Below are 27,734 nucleotides of genomic sequence, written 5' to 3'. Positions count from 1 at the left end.
ACAGAAAAGCAATGAAGTTTGAAGCATTTCAGACAGTATGTATGTGGTGATAGTTACTGATGTTGGTCCATGCTGTTCGCATATTTCGGATGTCTTTCACGAATTCCTGTCAGTGTTACCAAAAATGGCTCAGCAGTTATCCTGTTGTTTTTATTGTACATAATATGCAGATTTTGATAAATGCCCATTGAAAATTTGTAAATATTGTTATAAGTGGTTTTAATTTCTACTGGCTTTGGCTTTGGTTGAGGATGGATGTTGAAAAATGTGTTTGCAAGCTATGTTTACATAAGATTGCACTTTCTTCTAGAGAGATTAGTCTAGAAACTTTGCTTTTCCAGTACTCCAGGCTGCTGTATTTCCAAAGTACTAGTTGGTTTTTCCAAACTATAGTTATTGCAGCTAATATTCCATCAGATTAGGGGAATTCTGTCTGTAATTATAGATTATCATTTGTCATTGTTAAGAAATTGAACACACAGGGAATTTAATTTCTTTGTTACTGATTTTGACTGTTTTAGTGAACTTAAGTAGATAGGATTGAGAGGAAAATATTTCGGATTGTTCTAAAAATTTCTTCATTTGTGAGTTATTGTTCTCTAAACTTATAACATTTGTGATTTAAAAGTTAAGTTTTCATTGGTGCTTCTATTTTGCCACTTAATATTAAAGTGGGGATTGAGATCTTCAAAACCTCAGGTTGTGTAATCAGTGACAAAATTTTCTCCTTGCTGAATATGAAAAGGTGGATAGTAATTTTAGGTATGAACTAAAACTGCCGTGTTTCAGAAGGGTGCAGATGTTACTTAATCTGATGCCTTAAGCACTTCAGCTGTTAACCTGAGTTTGGCCAAATTTCTGTCGTCTGTCTGGAGTTTTCTTTCGTGAATTTAAGTGTTAAATTCTAATTTCATCATACATTTTATTTTCTGTGTTCTTGTTCATTGGGTTCTTTCATGGCAGTTTGCCTCAATGGAAAGCAGCATGCTACCAATAAAAATTTTCGAACTGTTGTCAATATGACGGTTACGTTTTTAGAATACTTAGGATAGTTGCATTAAAAAGTCGTTATTTTACAGGCTGCGGGATCCATAATTGGAAAAGGTGGTCACAATATTACCAAGCTAAGGACTGAGGTAAGTAGTTTGAATTCCTTTTGATTGTAAGCTTAAAACAATGTCATTGAAATTGGTTATTGTTGCCCAGATTTTATGTTTTCTGTTCATCTTTAGTTTAAGAAGGTACATACTGGGGGGTGGGGGACACGAGTAGACTTCAATGACGTTCTTGGTGTAGCATCAGTTCTTCACTGTAACTGTTTTTAAGTGTCAGAATGTTTGTGGCTGTATGATATTGTTGTGTGAACAGTTTTGTAAGCATAGAAATATGTTGCCCGATTCTTTGTGTCATGGCATAAAACTAACTTAAATAGACGTTATGCTTTTGAGATAGACATAATCATTGCCAGTATGTGATACTAACTTAAAACTAATAGACTTCCCGCAGTTTACCTGATACAAGGTGACGTTAGTGTGATAGACCACAAGTGCCTTTGTTTTGTGTTTGTCCCAAATGTTACTGGCATTGCAGTATTATGGTATACCAGTTGCTCTATTATGGTATGTCAGTTGCTGGCTACCATAGGTATTACCATTAGTGAAATGTAAAGAACTTCATGAATGCACACTGTGGAGAGAACTTTCATTGTTTCATAGAAAGTCATTACGTCTACTTTCCTAAATTTTGCAAGCAGAAGCATGAATTGCGGGAAGTTTTGCATTAGTGTGCTGAAAAATATGAAAATTTTGTTGGAAACCTAAGATCTGGGTTACAATAAATTTAAAAGTTTTTCCAAATTTGTTGTTAAACTGATTTTCAGTAATCTTGTGTGATTGTTCATTTCAGAGATTGAGGGTACATAACAAATACACCTCAACCAAAACACTAACTTTAAAGCAACACAAGTACTTCCCACTTACACCCACAATTTTCAAACAAATTGTATTGTATTAAATAACACAATGTAATATAGGTACCCAAAATCATGTTTATTTTATGCACTCACTATTTGTTATGCACACATACTTTAACAATAATTTTATTTAACATGTTCTGCCCCTCGTTTACTCCTTCCATCGCCCTCTGAATGGTTCATCGTTGGCCCTTGATTGGTCCCATATCTGACCAATGGTACACGATGGCCCCGCCCTTGCCCACTCTGCTGCTCAACGCTGCCCCGTCGGATTGAATGCCCGCCCGCCCGCCCTGCCTGTGAATGGGAATAATGTCCCCGTCGAATGATGGGAATGGGCTCCTCCAAAACGCAGTACAAAGCCTCAATTACAGTCCCTGATTGCCCTGGGCCAGAACGGTAAATCCATCACATATTTATATTAGGTTCAGTTTTGTTAGATAATCTAATGTGGCTTGTCCTTTAGGCATTGTCTTGAATATTTATTGCTCAGTTTGGGGTGTGAACCTGTATACTTAACTGCTGTTAAAGATTTTTGTGTATTTTAAGGGGAAGTTCAGAGAGATTCTCCCCTCTGAGATATAACTGCAAAGTAATTTCTATGTCTGCATTCATATCTCACTTTGAATTTTATAAATAATCAGGATACAGGCCATATTTAAATTAAACTAGTAAAATAATGTTTAACAGAATTTTGATGGTCTCAGTGTTTTTCCATGTATTAAAAAATGTTATGTTTGTCATGTTTGAAATTTCTGAATTGTTACAGTACCACCAGTACCATAATTCCTTCATTACAGTATATGGTACTTTATTTTTTTTTTCAACTAGGATCTATAATTTGGGACAATGCTGGGACCGCCCAATTCATGTGTGTATTATGAAGTCAGTCCACATTGGTCTCTAAAAGACATTTTGCAATTACTGATTGGGGTTACCTATTAATGTGACTGACAGCTGTTTTCTTACATAGTCAAAATTTGTTACATTGTATTATTAAATGCATAATGTTGAAATCCAATTTGAAGTTGAATAATCACGTAGTATTAGACACGTTAATTTTAAGTCTGGAAGGCCATTATGGAATTGTGTAGTCGTCCTTTAACAGTCGTAAGTTTCATTAGGGTAACAGCTGTTGACATAGAATTTGCAGAAAGTCATTTTGAATGGTTGACATGCTTTTTTTTGTGGGATTGCAATTAACCTAATCTTGATAGGTTTTGGAAACCTCAGGGCAAAATAAATTCAAAAATTTTATTTGGATTATATATTGATACACCTGTTGCACAATACAGCATCAGTGTACACACTAGTCTTAAACCTTATGTTGGTACTGCTTATAACTTTATTGTTAATGTGCATTACTTGGAAATTCTTGTCTGATACAAGATAAAATTTCTGTATGCCTTTCATAAAAATAGTTCACACCTGAGACTTGCAGTTCATAATTTTTGCAAAACAAAATGTTTGAGGTTAACTTGTCATAACAAACTGAAACAGAATAAATCTAACATTATCAAATAACAGATATTATCATTTATGATGAACATTGCATTGTGTGAAAGGACTTTATAATGTCTATTAATGGTTACTTAGTTTTCTGTTTTAGGAATCCTGTTGGTTAATTAAGTTGCCACAACTTTTTGCTGCTTAGCAGACTCAGGATTTATAGGTTTTGTAATTCATTGTAATTATTTATCCTTTGTGACATTTTTCCTTATAATTTGCCCATTTTTACAGCATTTTGACGGTTTACTCAGATTTGGACACAGTACTAAATGTGGTTAATGAAGTTATCCCAAATATTGATGATGTAAGTATCGCTTTGATAGAAGTCAAGTAATATCTTTAACATAGTAATAACATTTTGTGTAAGCAGTGTTTGACCAAGTAAAATTTTATCACTTGGTTCTGTACAAATGTAATTTTCTATTTTATTTTGTTCTATAACTTAGTTCTGGAACTTAAAAGGTATTGTTCACTAAGAATTTGTGTATCAAGAACATTAATTCAGTACTTTCAGAATTATTTGAAGAAAAATAGGTGTTGATTAGTAAAGAGCCTTATGTTGCAATTATGTTGCCTAGCTAGTATGTGGATTGTTTGAATTTTTGCAAAAATAACATCCCACCTGACCCACCAGACTAATATGTACATTGATAATCGAAGCCCAAAGCAAGTGTTGTTAGCTTTTGCAAAGTCAATTTGGTGGACCCTTGCAGCCAGGTCACGAAATCGTGCCAATATATCAATTAGAAATTACTTTTCATCATTATATAGGGCATCTGTGGGAATTCCGGGCAAATTTTGGCTCTCCATTGCAACTTATCCTGCTTGATAGGTGTAGAACTTGAAATTGATACTAATATACAATATTAGTGAAAGACTCAGTGGTTTCCATTTTTAAGGTTTTCTATTTTTACACAATACAAATAAAAATTTTCGTGACACAGATTTTTGTTTGTTGAATGTTGTCTTAACAGTAAGAATAAACAACTAGTTTCCCAAACTACCAGTTCACGAAAGGACAACATACAATTGACCAAACAAAAGATTCAAAATAAATTGCAATGACTTTGAGTGCCTGAGCTGAAGCTCTTTCTTAATCCAAGCAGAACATTAATGTAAATTGAATGGCTAAATTGATTGGGATTGGTTTTTATATGGGGTATGGAGAGACCTCTCCAGCTGCAGGGTTTGTGAGGATAGTAGCTTCAATGATGATGATTTACTTAGTCTTAATCTTAAGAGGGGTAGCACAACAAAATTTTGCATAATTCTGATTAGAGTACTGCCAATCATAAGGTATAAACATTTTATTAATATAGTTTTTGGTTTAAACTGGTAGTGAGAGAAAATGCTGTATATTGAAAATTGGTAGCTCTTCCTTCCTCAGTCAATTTGAGTTTAAAAAATATATATATAGCCAGTGTCATTTTGAATGTGTACTAGAGTATTTTGAAAAAAATTATAAGTAAATTGGTCAAGAACTTCTAGAGACCCTTGCTGATATTTCTGCTTTATATATTAGTATCAGTTTTTCATTTGTTAGCAGTATGTTTAGGCAAGGAAGAGAAACAGTTTACACTGCAGAGACATAGCAATGTTGATGGCAAATTTTCTGAAGTCAAGACAACACCTTTTTGTGGAGTATCAAGATTTAGTGTAGTATTAGATTTGTCACCTGATTTTAAAGCCACGATTCTTGTAAGTGTCCTTACTGTTATCATGAAAAACATGGTCATTGGTACTTTTTGTTAATAAATTAAGGCTGTAAATTTATGTGACACATTGCTGAAAACAGTATGAATGCTTAGGAAATAAGGCACCACCATTGAGTTACCAACGTGTTTTAAGTATTCTTACTGTCAGACATGTAATTTCACTTAATTTTTCAAACTGCATATAAAAGGAATCGGTTCTCTGCTTTTGTGTAAAAGTGGCTAATATGTAAATGTCAGATGGTATCTTGCAGTATTGTAGTGTGCTGTAACATGTAAGTGGGAATACAAAGAGAACATAGTGGTGCAGTACAAACATAACTCTTTAAATTAAAACAAGTTAGGTAATGCTATTTGACCAAACAGAATTAGGTTTGCTGTAAGTTACCTCAGTTACGGTGAATGCTGGGTGATTTCTTTCTCTTTCTCCATTCTTAAGCTTCCTGAGCTTGTGCTCTCTGTGTATTATTGGTGTTAGCTCAATAAAATGAGCAGTGTTAACTTACATTGTACTACCTTTAGATTAATACATTTATTTTTTGTAACTTGCTTCTTATAACAAAGTTCTGACTATCCCATTGCATAGGCATCATCCCGTCAGGGATCACGCAATGATGATGTGGACTTGCGCTTGTTAGTTCATCAGAGCCAAGCAGGTTGCATAATTGGCAAGTCTGGATTCAAGATAAAGGAACTCCGGGAGGTAAGAACATTTAAGCTACCTTGCGTACATTGGTTCATGAGTACTTCATTTGCTCGTATTGTTCTGTAACTGGTTTTATTGCAGTTTTTCTTTAGCTTACCTAGAAATGTTTGTTTAAATTTGTTGAGGATTTTGTGTCAACACAGTCAATAAGCTGGCAAGACTTACCTGAACTTACACTTCAGGTAGTGAAATTCATACTATTGTGTATAAAAATGCTTAATATAGAAAATACTAATTACAGCTTTTGATGTTCTGTTTCCCTTTTTCTGGGAGGGCAGAGGAGCAGAGGGAAGGTTGGGAAGGAAGGCCATATCATTAAAACTTTTGTAGAGACCCTCACATGTAATGGGGATGAGAGGGGGCAAAGCTGAAAGAAAATAGGTCTAGTGTACTGGAATGGGGAAACCTTACGTGCTGAAAGAAGTAGCTATTTGCCACTTCATCATATGGCAGTACTACAGCAGAAACTGTAAATATTGGCCCAGTTACTGATGATGCTTGCTGCTTGGAATTGGCTGTGTATGTTAAGCGCGCACACACACACAGTGTGTCCTCTCACCCTTCTGACATAAATCTCGTGGCTCAACTAAAGTAGTCTAGAAGCATAAAACTATTGCATGCTTGCCATGTTGCTGTTACAGAAATGTGTTTGGTCTGTATGTGATACAGGAGTGTTCATTTCTATTTATCAATCCTGTTATTTTAAACTGTCTGAAACAACTATCAGATAAGCAGATAACACCTACATTAGAATATACTAAGAAAAACGGAAAAATTCTGACTATGAATTTCTCTTATGGTTCTGTTCTTGCAAATAAAACAAACTAGGGCTCCAAAATACTTCATTCTTGAATGTTGAGATCTTCTGTACAGGGTCCTTCTACAGGTCTCTGCAAAATTATATCATGTATACAGTTGATCCTGTTTACCAGTCTTAGCTTAGGTTTCTCCAAAATTTCTACGCGCTCTTACTCCATTACAAAATTAACCGTCCCATGATGTCTCTAGGTTGTCTGCTATCAAACCATCCCTTATGTCATTGAAGTTCATCAGGAAAGTATTTTATATCCTCTTCAGTTATGTATAATTATTTTGTTGTCCTAAAGGGAAACTTGTTGCAACTTTTTGTGTTTAATTTGTTCATTTAATTTACTTCACATCACACCAGATTTTCAGACTAAATTACATTACCCTTGTTTATCTTAGGTGATAGTAGCTGAGTATTTATTCCAATCTTCTATTAGTCCATCTCTTCTGCCCTCAGTCTGTTAATCTCCTCCCTCCTCTCTCCTCCCTCCCCTCCTCCTGATGTTATGCTCATCCCATTAAGAGGCTGGTTGTTCTTACTACTACAGCATTTCTTCCTAGATCAACATGCAGGTCACCCAATGTGGCTTCGAATGTAATAAGACCTGCACCAAGGTGGCCGGATGTGGCCTGTAAGAGGCCTCCTGGCCAATGACTCCAAATGCTCATTTCATTTCATTGCTAATGTGTACCACATTTGGTTGAAACTGTTCCAGGGGTATAGGATGAGCCTTTTACCCATGATTTTGCCTGCATACACATGTCAAATTAATTTCACAGAAGTTTCACATACATTAGTCACATTTATGTGCACACAAGTTTCACATACATTAGTCACATTTATGTGCACACAAGTTTCACATACATTAGTCACATTTATGTGCACACATTTCAGCTGTATATAGTGAATTTTGCTGAACAGTGTGCTGTACAATGATATAATTTTGCAAGTACATCCAGTGGTATGTGGCTACTGTCTGTGGAATGTATTCAGAATAGTTACCAACAGTGAAGCAATAAATTAAAATCTCATGCTTTATGCATAAACAGTGAAAAGTAGCAAGTGATAAGCTTTGAAACCTTTTGTTATTGGGTGGGGATTGTCAATAAGACGATATTGGTGCATAATGGGCTACAATGCTTTTTCACCTCCACCATTTTCATAGGTAGGTGGTTCTTACCACCCCTCCTCCCAATAGTCATTCTTTCCAGACAGTGATGTGTACCAAGTGTGGTTGGAAATTGGTCTAGTGGTTTAGGAGATTATGTGGAAAATGTAAACACCCATTTATATAGTGTGTATAGATTAACCTTGTGCCTTTACAGAAACCTGTTCTGTTGAACCCAAGTCTATGATTAGTCAATTTCAAATCTTAAAAAGTTCTTATTTTTTCTCTGAACATCATTCCCTTCCAGAATTCCACCTTGGTTTCCTTTGCTACTTGTTCAGTGAACTGATACAATCTCTGGGATAGACTAAAAACTTGTCGTGCCCTTCTAAACCATGGCTTCCCTTTCATGTCTGTCCGTCTTATAGCTGCAGACTGGTTTCTGTAAGTGTTGTAAGTAACCCTTTTCTCTAATTCTTATGCCAGCTGCTTTCAGAATTCGAAGAAGTGTGTTCCAGTCAATACTAGCATAATATCATCTCTACAATTAAAGATGCTGTAAATGTAGGTTTGCCTTTAATGGATCCTCTGCTATGTACATCTTACAAGAAACTGACACATGTAAACAACACTTTCCTGGAAGTGCCTCCATGTATGTCAGTAAGGTTTTTTTACTACCCAGAAGTCTGATTATTTTCTTGAAACGTGCAACACCCTGTTAAAAATCTGTAGCTCTTCTCTGTCTGACAAGAATAGAAACATAAATGCTAGCAGAAAGTCTCTTCAGGATTCAAGTAGGTAATTGAATTGAAAAGATGCCTTTGCACTTCTTATTCCTAATGTCATATCTGACAAATGACAACTTTGTTCAATAGGCACTTCCATTGATGCTTGATTTGATTGCCACTTGTTTTCTGTAATAATTTATTAATTTCTACAGAATCTCTTGGTGTTTCACATAACAGCCGTATTGCTGAGCAAATTGTAAGGTTACTAGCAGTACCTGGGTTGTTGCGAACATCACCCCTTCCTCCAAAAATCTGTAACATTCAATATAAGGAGTTGCTTTGGGCATAAAATTTGAAATTTTTTGTAATGGCTGTTAACTGCCAATATTGTCTACTTATAGAAATCAAATAACATCTGTGGCTGGCATGCTCAGACTATGGCAGCTTGATATCCATTTAGTATGGAGCTGAGTGGATAAATCTACCTCCACAAAATAATTAATGCTAATCATAATTGGGCAGGAACGTTTTGACTTTTTAGTGATGTTAAAAATAGTGTGTATTATGACTTGTGCAGTAGTTAGATTATGGCTTCATTTCCAACCATATGTTTAATGTTCATTCAGGTAATCAGTATAAAAAGTTCTGGGTCTAAACACATCAGTTTCAGATTTTTCCTTTTTGTTGATAATTATTTCCTGTAAAGAAATTTTGTTTAAAAACTGAGTCTCTTTTTTCTTCAGAAAACTGGTGCAAGGATCAAGATTTTCTCAAACTGCTGCCCTCAAAGTACTGACAGAGTATGCCAGATATCAGGAAGACCAAGCACATGCATAGATTCAATTCGTGAAATAATGGAACTATTGAAATCTGTAAGTTTTGTAAATTATACAATATAAATGTGTGCATAGTGTACATACATTTAGTTAAGGATTATGTGTATTAATTGTGAATATCAATTACAGTCTCCAATAAAAGGGTTGAACAATCCATACGATCCACATAATTATGATGACTACTACGCCCAAGAATATGGTGGTTTTGGTGACCAAGAAACAAAGGGCGGTCGTGGCATGCCGGGTGGTATGCGTGGAGGCATTGGTGGACCACCCCCAATTGGCGGCCGTGGAAGATTTCCATTAGGTGGTGGAGGTGGTGGTGGTAGCATGGGTCCTGGACCACGTGTCGGTCCACGCGGAGGAATGGGATTATCGTAAGTTGTTATTTAGTTCCCAGAGTTTACTCTAGAGTGGTAAAATGTTTTTTCTGGTGTGGGATTCGCACAGTCAAGCATTAACAGTTCAGGAGGCTTCTTGTAAAACATGTTAAGATACTACCTGAAGTATGATAAAAATTACTGTCATACACGCCTTCTGTGGTTCTTGTATGTGTTAATAGGGATTTTATCATCACTTTTGTTGCACATGTTACCCATATGGAACCTGTTGGTGATCCAATGTTCACACATTGATTCATAACGGTTTTAGACTTGCTGTGCTGTTGCACGAGTTTGGGATCTGAGGGAGCTGATTGGTGCTACTGTGTGAGGTGGGAAGATGATAGAATTCATTGCTTTGAAATTTGCACACAGTACAGATCAGCTACTATGGTAGAAATACACAGAAGTAATAAGTTTTGTAAAAGTGTTTTATAAACATTCATGTTCAGTTTAGTAAAATGTCCAAAATTACTTAAGCCTGCTGTAACACTTACATATCAGCTGTTGGATCTTTGTAGTTGGCAGCAGTCGAAAAAGATGTCAGTCACAGAGTAATGACTTGCACTTATATGTATCGATCAGATCTATGGAACAAAAGATTGCTTGACAGTGACACTGACACAATATTATGAAGGAAGAAGTTAAAGCTAGCAGTTGGTTTTACCGTTGGGTAACCCACGATCTTGTGTCAATCAGTCTGTAGCCTGTAAATGTAACCTTTAGTAGTAGTTAAATTTAATGAAGGTTTTTGTAACACAGATTAGAAATCCTGAAGATGCTGGTAAGCTTTAGGGAAAGATGTGCATTACTAGATAAAAGAAAGGGGAGAGATAAGAATTAATCAGGTTGCATGAAGACAAATTGACTGCTTCAGTGCTGATTGGGAACTTCTTGATTGGAATGTTTGCTTGTGCAGAAATTTTTACCAGGTTTCTTCTTGAAATGCCCTTTTCCTTCAAACTTCCAGCAGATGATACAGTGTGTATACGGGGACAAGGAAACAAAAAATTCCCGGATTTCTCCCGGATATCCCATTTAAAAAATATGCTTTTTCCCGGACGAAAATACACTTTTTCTGTGCTAAGTGACAGTAGGTTTTTCATAGATTTTTCCTTGGAACTGTAAAACTTATCAATCCTTTGAATGGTAAACGTTTTATACAATCGTGTAGAACTTCCTGGAAAAAAAAGAAAAGATGGGGCAAAGAAGTTTTGGAGAGACTTTTAATTAAAAAAAAAAAGGAGAGAAGTTTTGGAAAGACCTTTGATTTTGCAGCAACATATATGCTGCGTATTTTCGCGTTACGAAAGTATAAATTCGAATTGCACCAAACACAGCGCGTTAGTTTCCGGAGCGTTGAAACCGAGGTTGCGATGTCCTTTTGTAAGCTAGTCGTATCTCAAGCCACGAGACCTCGTCAGCTGATGACAGCAGCTATTCAGAGCATAGGACACGTGTTAGTCAGCCAATAGCAAGATCACTGGTTACATAGTGTGAACACGCAAGAGGGAAAGTTAACGGTTTACATTTATGTACACAGTACCGTATATCTAGAAGAGAAGCTAAGCTTTCACGTTTAATATTAATCTCTAAGATTAACACGCTACAACAGAAGCTAAGCTTTCACATGTAATATTGATCTTTTTTGCGCGTGTTATACTTTAAAAGAAACACAACACAAATGTGCCAATAAATTTAAAATTATGACATAAATGTCTTGGCTCGAAATTCTTGTAAATGGCTGGTCCTCACAGTTCAGTTTCGAATGCTCTGTGATTTAGATATCCATCCCACTTTCTCACACGTAACATAATTCATCTTGCGTAAAAATAAATTTACTTAGCAAGTAATGCTTTAACCACCATTCTCAATACTATCCGGAGACTGTTAGAAATAGGTTCGAGTTACCAGTTGCCAGAGAGCGCCAGAAAACAGGCATTATTGTGCGTGTGCTACTGCAGTGGTGTAGGAAGCCCATATGTTGGTGTATATAAAGCACTGAGAGAGATTACATTACACCATAAAAGAAACAGGGCATCAGAGGATACTCCAAAGAGCATCGGAATTTCGTATACCATACTACGAGGGTTGCCCAGTAAATAATGCCCCATATTTTTTTTCTCCGAAATAAAAAATATTAGAAATGTGACACTTTAGGTGCGAGTTATTTGAAGTTTCCCGCGTGTGTACGCAAAGTTTCAATTTCCTCCGACAGAGCGGTGGTGTAGGAATGTTCTAAAATGGCGTCTGCAGGTGACATCCGTCATAAACAACGTGCAGTGATTGAATTTCTCGTAGCAGAGGAAGAAACCGTGGGCAATATTCATAAATGCTTGTGCAAAGTCTACGGAACATCTGCAGTCGATAGGAGTACTGTTGGTCGCTGGGCACAGAGGGTGAAAGCATCAGAGGGCGGCACTGCGGAGCTCAGAGATTTGCCGCGGTCGGGAAGGCCTCCCACGGCTGTCACGCTTGACATGTTGCAGCGGGCTGATGTTCTCATTCGACGGGATCGACGCATTACGACTCGACAATTGGCACTGGAGTTGTCAGTAAGCAAAGGAAGTGTGGATGTGATTATCAATCAGCTTGGATACTCAAAAGTGTGTGCATGATAACGCTCGTCCTCACACAAGTTTGAGGACTTGTGAACACATCGCGAAACTGGGTTGGATAGTGTTACCCCATCCACCCTACAGCCCCGATTTGGCTCCTTCAGACTTTCACTTGTTTGGGCCAATGAAGAATTTCATTCGTGGAAGGCGTTTTGCCGATGACGAAGTGATTCACGAAGTGACAACCTGGCTCCGTAGGCAGAGTACAGATTTTTACCGGCAGGGAATACACGCACTTGTGTCTCGCTGGAAAAAGGCCGTCGAATTTGAAGGAGATTATGTGGAAAAATAAAGCAAGTAGACAAAACATCAGTCTTTCACATATGTAAATTTGATTGTTGTGGAATAAATACTTCTGGAGAAAAAAAATATGGGGCATTATTTACTGGGCAACCCTCGTAAAATGCAGAATTCGGCTCGAAGTGCAAATTGGCTTTTTCCAGATTCACAATGAAGTGGGGTCCCATCTCATATTAAGCTTTTCAGTGTGGTTTTTGGGATGTAAATTTTCTTGGAGTACCAGTACTCTACGATCTCATTTTTGGTTCTTTATTATGGCAAATGCCATACATGGCAGAAGATGACAACATGCACTTGAAATTCAGCGACCAGTTGGAACTAGCCAATACTGTAGAATGAAATACTTCATTTCAAATAAAATGATTGCCTCGGCGGAAAGATTAATAAAGCCAAATTTCTGTAGCGAACTTGCAAAAATAACTTCACTGTTCTGCAAGGTGATTAATGCTTGACTGCTACTAACGTGGAAATAAAATAAAATCAGAAAACTGAAATTAATAATATTTTTTGCCCTCCGTAATTATACGAATGTATTTTAATTCACTTGATAGCTCCCGGCCACAGAAATCTGTTTAGTTTTCATTTGACTAGGGAGCTGTACACTAAGAGAAGCAGCGAAATCACAACGCAAACACGGGTCACATGGAGGTTAACCCCCTCCCCACTACAACTCTGTGCAAGCGTGAATCTGGCAGCTAGGGTGCGCGAGAAAAATTTTACTCGTTTGCATCTGGCTGCTTGCTGCTACAACCGATACAGCTAACAGCCAAACTTCAAGTAGCGGGAGAAGGTACTACTTACACGCGAGTCAAATGCGCATGTGCAACAGACCGCTGGCAATTGGCCAAACGAACCGAATGTGAACAGTTGTGACATCATGCTCATAGCAAGCAGTTTATTGTTATGAATAATTAGTCTGCACCCTACAGCCTTTGACATATTTTTGCTATTTGCAGATGCTTTTGTGCGTGCACGGTTTTTTGTTGTTGTAAATTGCACATTTACTTTGCCACTACAGTTTTTTTCTCATGTTTATATTTTATTGCTGCAGTATCATTCTCCAATAGCAGGATACAATAACATTCTTGGCTAGAGAATAAACTCTGCGGTCAAAATTACAAAAATTTAACTGAAAGCTAAAACAATGAAAAATTCCCGGGTTGTTCTCGTATTTCCCGGTTGTCCTGGGTCATATACACCTTGTGATAGTTCTGTTGAAAAGCAGCAGCATTTCCCTATTAGTGAATGGAATGCCTCTGATTAAGGTGTTTCTCAGCCTTACTTACCTGTTCTCATCCAATTCTATGGTTACAAATCTGCTGAATTTTAATATCGACCTTTCTACGCTTAGTCATAGCTGTGGCAGCCATGCTTGATGTCACAGATCGAACTGACAACTCTTAGTGTAGAAGTAGAAACTAAAGTAATTGAATGCTATGGGAAGAATTTTGATGCAGCTGTTCAGCATGAGTGATTTTGTTTTCCCATCACTACAGTGCAGTGTTTACACACTATTTAGTGGTGTATGTTTGTGAACATAAAATAGAATTTTAACTACCAGTGGGGAGAGGAGCTGTCTGAGAAAACAAGTCCTACCTCCCTCTTCCAGGGACAGCAGCATACATCAGTGTTCTGCAAAAGTAGAACTGCCACATTGTTACAGGGATTGCTGATCTCTGATGGTGAGGGCTGTAATTGAAACGATTGATGGACGATGATTGATAGCTTCATTCACTTCAAAATAGTGAAGAAACTAACACTACACAAATGTTCAGGACAGACTACTGTGAAATTGCTTTACGTTGGCAGAGTATTGTTAATAAAGGTAGTTCAGGCCTGACTTATTATGGTATTAGACATAACCAAAGTTCAAAACTTCTGCCACCTAATTTGCTATGTCACTTGTGCGTTATTCCAACTTCTGAACTCTAGCTAACAATTGTTTTCTGAACTTTAGCTATCAAAGAAATGTGTGTCCTTGATTATAAAATAGGTCCCACAGCTCTGAATACTGTGTTGTATTAGGTGCATGTATCTTAGACTTGTTAAACTGCCCACAATTAACATAGCACCAGATAATTGCCATTACATTGTTGCACTTAAGTTTTGCAAACTGGTTCTTAAGCACATTTGTCCAAATTGGGCTTCACCAGCTGTACAGTACTGGTGAGTGGAAATTGTTTAGATTTTTGATACTAATATGTGCATCTGTTCCACATTTATTGCAAAATGTGAATTTTACTGTCTCTACTGATCACATTGCTATCCTCACTAAAAGTGGAAAATTGTGGAGCATATTGAATGAAGGCTAAGTAATATTCTATGAACTGAGAATTAAATGAGTTGCAAAAATGAGATTAGCAATAAACTTATCAAAACTCCAGATGGCCACAAGTAGACACAGTTAAGGAATTTAGATACTTCACGAGTGAAATGACACATGAAACATGGGGATAATAAGACCTGCACAGCCTGGGCACATTATTAGCCTAGAGAAGTCTGCTAGCATCAAACAAGTGTTTTGAGGAAGATTGTCTGAGAATGTTCAGTTTGTAGCATAGCATTGTGTGGTATTGAATCTTTTTCTCTCAGAAAACTGGAAACGAAGACAGTCGAAGTGTTACACATGTGGTGCTGTAGAAGGATGTTGAAAATCAGGTGAACCAGTACAGAATGAGGTTGTTTTCTGCTGAATTGACAAAGGAATATATGGAAAACATTGACAAGGAGGGATGGGATGATAGGATGTGTATTGAGGCATCAGGGAATAATCCGCATCGTACTAGAGGAAGCAGCAGGTAGTAAAAACTGTCTGGAAAGACAAGATTGGAATACATCCTGCACATAAAGGACATAAGGTGCAAGTGCTGCTGTGAGATGGTTTGGTATAAGAGGAAAATTCATGGTGAGCCACAAAAGCCACTGCTCACTGTATGCCACTGCTTTTTGCCAATAGGCCACATGGCACACTCGGCAATAGTGGACAGCAAACATCTGGTATTGTCAGACAAGTTGCTGTTTCGCTTCTCAAAAATTAGGCAAGCTGTCGAGTTAGCTGACAGCCCAATGATGTTATATCTGCAGTGTGTGGACAGTATTGTTCAGGCTACAGACAAGCATTTTAGAGGGTGTTTCGTACTATAGAGTACCTGATTTCATGTTTTGTAAGCAAATGGTGTTTGAGTATTGAGAAGTTCGAAAAAGGTAAGATGGCTTCAATTTAGTAGTGGCATCAGCACCAAGCTAATACAAAAATGAAAGTTTCTAGAAAATGGTCGTACAACCAAAATGTGACAGAACAATCACTCATCCTCGAAGTGTAGAGTTTTGCTTACTTTGTATCTTTCTTGCAGTGGCCCACCAGGAGGTATGGGAGGACCACCACCTCGAGGTGGTGTTGGCGCATTTGGTGGTGGCCCTGGTCGCCCTGGCTTTGGAGGCGCTAGAGGTAAGGTGAAAGATTCACTAAAATCTATATTAGGCTTAAAATCCATGGTACTCTTTATTCTGTGGAGCCTTTTTTCTAACAGAATTAGCTGTTTCAAGTTAGTCACAGCATTATGTAAGAATTACATGCTTGATGTAAGTGTAAACATTTATCTAAAGTTGACACTAATTTATGCAGTGAAATTTTAGTGCCACATAGATACTTATATATGTCATGAATATTTCATTAATGCTTTGATGTAATCTTAGGTGCAGCAAATGGAATGATGAACAGTAATGCTCTTGGGCTTGGTGGAGGTGGAAATCTCATGGCTGGAGGAGCTAAAAGCTCAACCCAAGTGACCATTCCAAAAGAAGTGAGTGTTTGAACATATGAGATTTAGGTTTGAAAATATTTAGTGTAAAAATCTTTCATCAAAAACTAATTGTATAGCTTCAATATTTAACAAGATTGCTGTGATTGGGCTCACTACAGTATTTCATGGCACTGCAATATGAGAGAAAAAAATGTTTGTTATTCATGGATATAGTTACCAGTGTAAATTACTGGTATGGTTAGGCTGCATGCCTGTCTTCTGCTACAACTTGAGACATTTGAATTCAGACATGTTGAATCTTGTTGCTGCAGTATGTGTGACAGTGAGAATGACAGCTGAGCGTCGTCTTGGCAAAGTGCTCAGTTGGATCTGCTGGCTGCTATGAAATACTTATCTGATTTTAAGAAAATTATTTGGTGAAGAAATTTCATACAGCTTGATATCTTCACTCGATGAACAATGGGATTTCTGTGTTTGGCATAGTCAATGTTCTCCATGAATCCAGTGAATGACAGCATGAAATTTTTGGAAGATCGCAGAGTTATTGCTTATAGTTGGTTTTATATTGTACATACCTGTGTATGAAGTATAGCCAAAATATAAAAAAAATGTTTGTTATTAACAAAATACCTCTCAATTATCCACATTTTGGATCATAATGATGGACCTGTCATGCATGGCATGCTCATATCCTCCCCTCTGCATCACGTATCATGGTTGTAAAATTGATATGTATTTCATAAATGGTTGTTGTTGTTGTTGAGGTCTTTAGTCCTGAGACTAGTTTGATGCAGCTCTCCATGCTACTCTATCCTGTGCAAGCTTCATCTCCCAGGACTTACTGCAACCTACATCCTTCTGAATCTGCTTAGCGTATTCATCTCTTGGTCTCCCTCTACAATTTTACCCTCCATGCTGCCCTCCAATGCTAAATTTGTGATCCCTTGATGCCTCGGAACATGTCCTACCAACCGGTCCCTTCTTCTTGTCAAGTTGTGCCATAAACTCTTCTCCCCAATTCTATTCAATACCTCCTCATTAGTTATGTGATCTACACATCTAATCTTCAGCATTCTTCTGTAGCACCACATTTCGAAAGCTTCTAGTCTCTTCTTGTCCAAACTATTTATCGTCCATGTTACTCTTTTCCTCAAATGACAGCACACAATGGAAATTAATTAAAGCTCAATGTTTTGTGCAAGGTTTGAGCAGAGCAAATTGTAAATTACGTAATTAGTTTTTGTCCGAATTTTCATAGTCAAACTTGAGAAATGAGCAAATGGGGTGTTTGTGACTCAGTTCTAGCTCTGGAAAAAAACACAACTTTTAAGATAATTTGGCTAATTTATGAAACTTCTGTGATTTGAGGGAAAATTAAAATATTTCATGAATAGCTACTGCTTCATATCTTCCAGGCCTAGCTATTTTGTGTACAAAGTACATTAATGTACTCAGCATCTCCGCTACATGGTGAATGGCAACTTTCCTTCTCACAATATTGGTACATTGATGTGACATTTAAGTGCCAAAAACACTTCCTTCAAATAGAGTACTAAATTTATGCCATTTCAAGAACCGAAGGTGCTAGGACAGGGCTTCACAACATAAGTGCTTGCGGAGCAAGCTGTGAGCAGCAAGGCGCGAGCACTCTACCCCCACTACCGGACCAGAGCGGAGAGTGGGGAGAGTCACGTGGGGCACAAAACAGCTGCCACCAGTCAGTGTAAATCCGCGGCCACCTGCAGGGATATCACTCGTGAATTATTACTGCAACAAATGAAACAAATAAAGGAGAATGTACATGTGCCGCATAATTTTATTAGCTTAGTGGATGCCTCTACATTCGTATTAATTTGTGAACTGTTACAACAACTAAAGGTGTGGGATTCTCGATTATCTTGTACTTTTTGCCCTTTACAATTGCGTCTATGTTCGGAGTAATTGTTCTTGCGCATCGTAGGCTCAGCGTGCAGTTTAAATTTCGATCAGACAATGCGTTTCTCAGGTGTGTCTCGTTACATTTCATTGCAAAGAACAGTTGTTCACAAACATAGGTGGAACTGAACATTGATATTATTGTAGCCACCATTTTGTGCAAACGAGGAAATCTATCCTGAGGGAAGTGTCTTTAGAATTCGAAAATGTTTTTCTTGTTCTGAAATTTCTCTCTGTATTCCCTTGTCACGCTGCAGGTCAATAATTTCTAGTTGCAGCTCAGGACGAATCTCTTCAATATTCACAGAATATGGAGAGAACAGATCAATATCACTGTCTAGTGCTGTCAGATCTTGAAAGCGTTGATCTTAATTCTTCCTTAAGGGCAACTAAACTATGTGAATAATGTTCAGTCTTTGTGAACATCTTGCATGGATGATAATTTAGGAAAATGAGCTAGATTTCCTGTTTCCAGCTGACTCCCCCAAAGTGTCAATTTCATTTTAAAAGCTCTTATTCGATCTATGAAATGAAATGAGTAATTAGCAGATCTTTACCTTGTAGTGAAATGAAATGTTCAAAGCATTCAGATGGCTAGTTAAATCTGCTAAGAACGCGAGATCACATTTCCATGAAGGCTCTTTCAATTCAGGAACACATGTTATTTATTTCCATGAACATATTTATCTCATCTAATAGGCAAAAAATAGATTAATAATTCGCCACGACTAAGCCAGCTGACCTCGCTATAATAAGGCAGGCTACCATACTGGCTTTCTACATCCTCAAGAAAGCTTTTAAATTGCTGTGTTGTACCCCATGCTTCCTTATATAATTGGTTGTACGAACAACACTCATCACATTTTTTAGAGTGATACTCTTTGCACATAAGTTTTTCTGGTGGATCACACAGTGAACGCCTCTTACTTCATTTGGCATGGTCAGTTTTTGCATTTTCTCCTTCAACAGTGCAACGAAACCTGATTCCCCCCGCCTCCCCCCTGTCATTGCTGGTGCACCGTCTGTAGACACTGAAACTAAAGAATTCCACGACAATACTATATTTTCAACACTTTCTTCAACACTTCTTGAAATATCACCTCCGGTTGTAGTTTTCATGGCTACTACATCGAAGAGCTCCTCCCTCACCTGAAGATCTGTATTAACACCTCTAATAAATATGGCAAGCTGCGCTGTTCCGGTGATATCAACACTTTCGTCCAGAGCTAGAGAATACGCCATAAAATCTTTACAGATATTTGCAAGCTGGCTCTGGACATCGTCTGTCATGTCCATTATGCGGTGCATAATGGTTATGTTAGATAATGGCACAATCCGAAACTGTTAAACTTGAGATGGACACACATGTTCCGCTGCAACTACCAAACATTCTTTTATTAAATCGCCATCAGTGAAGGGGCACAGGGAGTTTGCTAAAAGCAAAGCAGTTTTGTAACTCTCTCTGAGAGCTGCCTCAGTTCATTTTTCTTCGTCATTCAGATCATCTTCGGATAGCTTCCTTCTAAGTTTAATAACTTCCTGTGTACGATCTGGTCCATCACATTTTCCACTTCCGTAGTCTTTCACGTGGTAAGACTTATAATGTTGCTGCAAGTTAAATTTCCTAAAAGAATTCAGCGTTTTGTGACATATTAAACATTTTGCAACACCATATTTTTCTGTAAACAGATAAAATTCCTCCCAGTGGGGGTTGAACTGCGAAAGCATTGTTGGGGTTACAGAACGGCGACTTGACATGATTCTTAACCAGCGAAGTGACTGTTAGAGCTGATCGTAGTACTTTAAACGTTACACAGTCGGCGCAAATTTAATAGGCATGCTGTGGTCCTATTCAAACGTGCGCACGCATTTCCACTCCGTCCCTACTCACTGTGTATTTGAATCATTTGTCTGGTGGTGGTAACGATATAAATCATAAAATTCTCCGTGAAGATCCTTCCGTTTGTACATGTCGTGCAAATTGCTTCTTTGAGTGAGCACATGCTTTGATTAATAGGTGCCATTTTATAGAAGCAGCTGGTTGACTTCAGTAGCAATCTTATAAAGCAGAAGTTTGTCCCTCACATGCAGGATACCAACACATACTGTCTGGTGTTGCTGCTTATAGCTGGAGTGTTGCAGGCTGTTGGTATCTTTTTCTCTTATGCAGGATGTGGCTGTAACTGTAAGTGGCCAGTTAAATGTTTTGGAAGTATGGTGACTGGGTGACTGAAGTTTTTGGTTAAGCCTGTGGTGGGGAAACAAGTACCACATGAGGTGCTTTCCTTGCAATTGTACAAGGAGTCAGTTTGTAAAATATTCTTCTAAATAAATTCCAGTACTGTGTATGTTGTATTCACAAATATAAAGCCAGAAATATGAAAGTGGCATAAAGTATAATGAAATTTGTGGAAATTGATTATGAAAGGGGTGTACTCACAATAATTTAATGGAACTAGGACAACACAAAATTGACTTCTTAGTTAGATAATGGTAATTGAGCAACAGCAGATTTTTTTAGGTTTACCAAATCAGCTATATTAGACAGTTAAGGGTTGTCTGTCAATATGAAGGTAGAATTTTTCACTTCTATTGTGTTTGAAGTGCCATTTAACTCCACATTGCAAACTACTTAGTCCTTGAGCACTTAGAAAGGTTTGATTGTTTTGAGGTGGGGAAACACACTGCCAGCTTTGACATAGTGTATATTTTTCAGAAGTGAATCCATTGAAATATACAGATGAAATAATGTAAGAATGTATTGCGAAACACTGCTCATTATGTTATTTATGTAATAGTTGTTTAAAAGGCCCTTGAAATAATGTTGGAATTGACTGCAGTAAATAGGAGCAAAGGTGTGGTAGCTTAAGAACATTAATGGCAAGAAATTGATTGGAAGCCACCATTAGGCTGTTGTTTCACACTTTGTTGCCAGTCTCACTGTATGGAGATGAGTGGTATTAACTTTTTGTTGATTAATCCATGTCAATCCACTCAATAGTTTTGTGGTGTAGGTTTAACAAGGTTGTAATTAGAGCAACTTCAAACTATAAGTAGTGATAACAGCCACCAAATCTTTTTCATTTTGAGTAGAAGCTTTTATCAGAATGTCTCCTCAGTTGTGCACTCAACCTGGATGAGTGCTTCAATAATTTAGGAGTAGAAATCATATGTTCATTTTTTCAAGTGTCTTGATGCAGGAACAAGCAGGTGTTGCATTGGTCTCTAGAGTCATCACTGTTGGTTAGGAGCATTATTCAAAGCAGAGATATGTATGCTGCAACTGATAATAGAAGGCAGAGCTAGGAGAGCAGAGGTATGTGTGAACTGTGCTGAACTTTCTTGATGCTCCAATTTCCTGTAACTTTCTATATCAGACCTTTTAGGTATAATTCAGTCTGCAGCTTGTGGTAGGAAGCCAGAAATTATGCACTTCAGCAACAAACTTTCAAAGAAGTGAGTTTATTTCATATATTGGGGGAGGATTTTCATTCACATATGCACAAAAAGTAAATATTGTGCTAATTTTATTGGTTATGTTTTATGTAAGGTTTGTGTGTTAATGTTAACTTTATGTGCAAAGTGTTTAAAAAATTAGACTGGTCTGTTTCAAACAGAAGAAAATTTAAGCTGGATGTTTCATTGCTTCTCAAACATCACAACAGTATACATGTATGGCAGCAAATCAGCTGCATCTTTGTTCAATAGAAAAGAAGAAAAGTTTTGTGTAAATCTTTAAAAACTGGGAAGCTAGATAGTGTGCTTAAATGGTGTGTGAACCTATGTGGAAAAGCTTTTACTCGTGGTTACTTAAAATGTTTAAAGCAACTTAGAATGCAGCATTGTTCTCACTATCTGCACATTCTTCTTTGCAGTTGGCAGGTGCAATTATAGGGAAAGGTGGTGCCAGAATTCGTAAGATACGATCTGACTCAGGAGCTGGAATAACCATTGATGAGCCACTTGCAGGATCAAATGACAGAATTATCACTATAACTGGTACACCTAACCAAATACAGATGGCTCAGTATCTTCTGCAACAGAGGTTAGTTACTTGCTTTGTTTCATTAATCAGCATGTCTAAAATATTTTGTGTGTGTTTTGTAATTTGCATGGGGAGTGCATGCAATGGGTGTAACTCATTTTGTGGTCATGTTTGTTACTTGGGGAATGATTATTAAAAATTACATGTTTAATGGTATCTAAAGTTAAAAATGACTTACCTGCTGTCTTAAATCAAGCATAAGAAATGTTACAGTATCATTCAAATTTGTGAAAACGGTAAAGTTACCCTTTTAGTTTCAGTATGTATGTGTTTATAAGACTGGACAGAATATTAAAAACTACACAGCCACTGCAGTTGTCATTTTGGTCCCCATGCACAAATTTTCAAGATATTGAGTAGGGTTTCAAAACTTTGGTATACAACACACATACCTTATTTTGTATCTTTTATCTGGGCAATAACCATTTTGTGTGTAACAGTGAATAGAGGTAAGCCAGCTGTGACCTGTTAGTGATCCCTTAGATATTCACATGGCCATACAAGACAATTTTCATTCTCTAAAAGTTCTGGAGTTTACTTCCCAATTGTGGCTATTGTGAAGTGTTACTGTTCAAAATCTTAAAATAGTTGTTACTGTGCAGTTAATGTAGATGTGTCTTCAATGTAATGATAAAGTACATATAGGCTTTGGAGGAAACTATGACCCAAAAATTTACTTACAGTAATTACCAACATAACTCATGAATGGTCTAAGGTAATAAATCTATAGTCCACATATGGCATTGGGAGAATTGCTGCATATTATCACTGTCTGTTCTTAAGCAATTTTACTTAGACTTGCTTATGGTGCTGTTTTAGGGCTCTTGGTTGGTAAAGGAACAATTAAACAACATTTTGTGCTGCATTCTGTACTCAGCTTGGAGTGAGTTTGCAATCTGCAGCCCAGCTTGTCACCAGCTTACTGAGCATAAAGCTTGTGTTCTGTGAATCAGCTCATCAGCAGTGTTTGGTCAATTACCTTGTGTTTGAAATGAATTTTACTTTCATGATGCTTAACTTCAATATTGTAGTTAATGTGACAAGTACTAATGTACACAATTGGAACTGCTGGGTTTATTTTTGGGTGTGTGTATTTTTTGTTTGTGGAATCAGAAGTCTGTGACAGTGCAATTTATCTTAATTAGAACCTATTTCTGATGCATTGAAGTGTCAGTTTAAACATTTCACTAGCCAGTGCTGCACTCATGGCAACAGTATTTAAAGGACTAAGAATTCAGTTTTTTTGTATAAGAAATTGTAAAAGTTTGTTTTTGTCAGTAAGTGTAAAGTTGTAAGTGCATTTAAAATATTAAATACAGTTCAATGATTTTCTGATGTTTGTGTTTACTTGGTCTGTAACTATGCTTGCTCATTAAATATATTTACTAACAACCTTAATACACAGCTTCTAAAATTATTTCATTATTAATAGCCTGGGAGTTGTTTCAAATCTCATTTGACCCTGTATATAGTAAAATACTGAATCTCTCTGAAAGTTGTAGTACTAATTATCACCTAACATTTTGCCTGTAATGCTTTCCTCTATTAGTGTGGGTGAATAATTCAAAGTTTGGGTGAATGTCTTCTGGGAATATTGCTTTTGTGTGGCATCTACATTTGGAAGAGGAGTGATTATCAATGCAACCAACTAACACTGGCTATTGTTGTGTGGAAGACTAGTGATTTTGTTGTTCTTTACATGAGTAACAAGGAATCACTAATCATCCTACAAAAGTAGCTGCATGCTTCAGTTAAGTCAACGGAGGACGCACTTGTAACGAACTTGAAGGTGACTCAGCTAATTTACATTTTTTGTGTGTTACTTGTCTGGTTCTAGGAATATTAATTGGTATCGTCCTTAAGTGTCCATGGATGCAATCATAGTTTCTACTTTTGAGATTTTAAAGGGTGATAGTGTTCTAGAAGCGCACACACACACACACACACACACACACACACACACACACACACACACACGAGTTTGTTTAGGCATTTGGTTAACTCTTCACTTACCCTTGGTTTTGACACCATTATTGCAGTATAGCCTCTTCTAATATTTTAATTGCACTAAAAAGTGTAGATGTAATGCATTGCTGCTGAGGCTATAAACTACTTTCATACAAAGTTAAATGTTGGAAGATTTTAAAGTACTTCATTTAATCAGCTGACAGGCATGGTGTTACAAGTGTGTTCGAGTAAACATCTCTGAAAAATATCTTGTCAAGTAGTATCAAAAGATTGTTAGGTGTATGAAATTAATGGTGGTAAATTCATGGACACTTGCATGCCAGTTCTGTGTGATACTTTTATTGCAATTTTTTAGCTATTAAATACAGTAAATTGTTTCAGCATGTTTGTGAAAATTGAGGGTACTGTGGAAAATTTATTCTAGAATAACAGTTCATGAAGAGACTTCCCTTGGTGGGGTAATTTTGTGGTCTTATAATAGCTATGTATTTGTGGAGGGAATCTCTTTCATAGAATAATTAGGACAAAAATAATGCAGATTTTGAATTGTTTGTTCTGGCTATTTATCAATTTTAACATTATTTGCTTGGAAGGTGACATTTAAATTGTCAGCATTGACAGAGGTGACCATTCCAGGTAAATAATGCTGCTACTGGCAATATATAACTAGCATTTTGTCTGTTGATGCTATAAATCTACTTATAACAGCATGCATAATTTAAAAGATTGATTTTGAACTCATTATTTACAAGACTGTACAAAATACACATAAATGAAACTAAACAAAACTTTTTTTAGCTGCCAGACTGGGCCAGGATCAGGAAATTACTAAATGACGAATATTACCTACTACTAAATGAAAAGGTCAGTTTACTCAAATATGAATTTAATATGTGCAGTGGTGCTTAATCATCTGCATAAATGCTGGTGTAAAGTAGGATAGTAATTTTAGCTAATTCAACTCTCAAATTGTGTGTAATGGAATCTTCTGTTGCAGTGTCCAAATTTCTGAATATTTTTGAAGAAGTTATTGGCTGATGGTTAAACTGTGATGCTTTCGTCAGGTCAACAAGTCATCTGTGATGATTCAATAAAGGAGTGTATTGGACTGTGTTGGTTCTTTGTTACTTTGAAGATAGTTATTTTAGTGTAGCTTTTAGTTCAAATGCAGTTTTTTTAAACGTGGTATGAAGATTTTAGTTAGTAATATGTGAGCTGATAATGCAGAAGAGAACAAGAGTGGTACCTCGACTTTTGTACCTGCATACAGTTTACATTACATCACTCTTAAGATATGTGACAGAAGTAATTGTAGTTACAACTGAATTTATCATAGCACATCTGATCCCACAAAGAAATCAGTAATGGAGGATTCCAAAGTGCATATTTGTCTGTTACCCATCTTTAGAAATTGTAGTGTCCACATCATTGCAAACATAAATTAGTGTTATTTACATAGTGCGTAAGATACAAATGTAATTGCATTTGCAAGTCATAAGTTGACAGTGACTATTATACATCTTCATGTGTGAAATTTGATTGTACTAAACAATGTTGCCAGTAGAATTCAGTTTCAGGGATTATATATAAATATATATATATCAGTACAAATCACTGTTTAACATAAAAACCATACAGCATTCATAAGTCCCATTTATCAGTAAAGTGTGTATTAACTATTAGATTTTTGTAATGTAATGATTCCATTGAACCAAATGTATTTAGTTTGTAGGCTTTTTTATGTATGACCCTTTAAGCTGACACTGGAAACTGAAAAACGCACAATTGTACGTGTAATTGGGGCTAAGAAATAAAAAAGTGACTTAAACTGTTGCAATACAGTACATTCAATTTAAAATTAATGGTTTTCATATACATGACGTGATTTCAGTGAAAGCAAGTATAAAATATGTGGGCAATTTGTTCTTTAGCTTTATCAGAATAAAGCAACAATGTAGATGTGAATTTACAAAGCTTATTTCACAATTTGCACTGAAGAAATGTTTTAGTTCGGTTATGATCACTTCTTAAAAGTTGTCATTCATATTTTACAAGGCAATAAACAATAATTGAACACACAAATCATACTTCTAGAATTACATGGAATATTTTTAAATTGTCACAAATTTTTATTTTTACTATGGACTTGTGTGCGTGTGGACAATTGCATCTTGAGAGATTCTTAAAAATTGTCCAAATTTTTTTGTATGTAAAAGATTTGATCAGTGCCCAGGCAAATTTTCCCAAAGCAGTACGATGCAGCCCTCAAAAATTGAAAAATTATTAGTTAGATTTCAGAGTAGATCTGTACAAAAAATTCTAGTTAATATTTATCAATAGCTAACTGTGCATTGTGGGTTTGTATCATGTAATTAGTAATCCATACAAATTCCACATTAACAAATTAAAATGCTAAGAAATATTGAAGCAATTGATAAACAAAACATTAACTTATGTTATTAATTACTAGACACTGGAAGTAAATTGACAGAGGCATGCAAAATGCCTTACTGAACAGAGAAAACCATACTTCAATAACAATTTTGAGATTTAAGTATTTAATTTTCTATTTGACACTTCAGTTTTGCAGTAAATTGTAAGCTGTTGACACTTGCATTTTGATATGAAGAGTAATTAAAAATAAGTCAATTTTTCTTAACGTCTCAATTTGTTATTAAAACTGATAAAGGCAACACTTCCATCGATTTCTGTACAACTGGAAAGTTGCTGCAAGAACTGCTTCGGGTAATTTAGAAAATATTCCTTAGATTTTGCAGGGATTGGTATTTATATAATTGGGAATGCTTCATACTGTATACATCAGTGTTATTGCATAACATAGTTCACACAAAAACCCAGGCTGAAAATCTGGAACCTTTTAAATTCACCTGAACACAAGCTACGATGAGAAAATACTCTATAATTGGGTTAAAATTACTTTATAATCGCCACTTCATGTATTGGAGCTGGTTTGGTTTCCTCCCGACATTACCGGGCTGTCACAACAGTTGGGCACTTCACTTCCTTCTCTGGCATGTGTTTGGATCCCAAATCATGTCTGGCGCTTCCGTATTTCATCACACACACACACACACACACACACACACACACACAGTGCTAAGTAAACATTATTGGATTCTTCTGTGCAAGCAATTCAGTATCATATGTGGTTATCAAAATCACAGCTTGGCCTACATTGTATAAGCTTCGCAGGCCATTGCTGGAGTAATGGCTGTAATTCATCATTCCAACTGTTGATAGTAAATATAACTACCACACTCTGGCCGGTCGGGCAGTTCTAAGCGCTACAGTCTGGAACCGCGCGACCGCTACGGTCGCAGGTTC

General features: G+C 36.7%; 1 protein-coding gene across 2 annotated transcripts in view; it reads left to right on the top strand.

Annotated features, from left to right (window-relative positions):
• LOC126191575 (heterogeneous nuclear ribonucleoprotein K) overlaps window positions 1-26,222 on the top strand; it is a 66,564-nt gene extending 40,342 nt beyond the window's left edge. For both annotated transcript variants that reach the window (XM_049932503.1, XM_049932504.1), the window contains exons 4-14: window positions 1,080-1,136; window positions 2,328-2,371; window positions 3,713-3,785; window positions 5,780-5,896; window positions 9,287-9,415; window positions 9,509-9,756; window positions 16,031-16,125; window positions 16,374-16,480; window positions 22,252-22,421; window positions 25,188-25,253; window positions 25,387-26,222. In XM_049932503.1, the coding sequence (XP_049788460.1) occupies window positions 1,080-1,136; window positions 2,328-2,371; window positions 3,713-3,785; window positions 5,780-5,896; window positions 9,287-9,415; window positions 9,509-9,756; window positions 16,031-16,125; window positions 16,374-16,480; window positions 22,252-22,421; window positions 25,188-25,221 (1,074 nt within the window). In that variant the 3' untranslated portion in view covers window positions 25,222-25,253; window positions 25,387-26,222. The remainder of the gene's footprint in view (window positions 1-1,079; window positions 1,137-2,327; window positions 2,372-3,712; window positions 3,786-5,779; window positions 5,897-9,286; window positions 9,416-9,508; window positions 9,757-16,030; window positions 16,126-16,373; window positions 16,481-22,251; window positions 22,422-25,187; window positions 25,254-25,386) is intronic.
• The last annotated feature ends 1,512 nt before the right edge of the window (window positions 26,223-27,734 follow it).

The sequence above is a fragment of the Schistocerca cancellata genome, chromosome 6 (genome assembly GCF_023864275.1).
Source record: "Schistocerca cancellata isolate TAMUIC-IGC-003103 chromosome 6, iqSchCanc2.1, whole genome shotgun sequence".
Lineage (NCBI taxonomy): Eukaryota > Metazoa > Arthropoda > Insecta > Orthoptera > Acrididae > Schistocerca > Schistocerca cancellata.
Note: the sequence above shows the minus strand (reverse complement) of the source record. Positions and strands in the feature narration are given on the sequence as shown.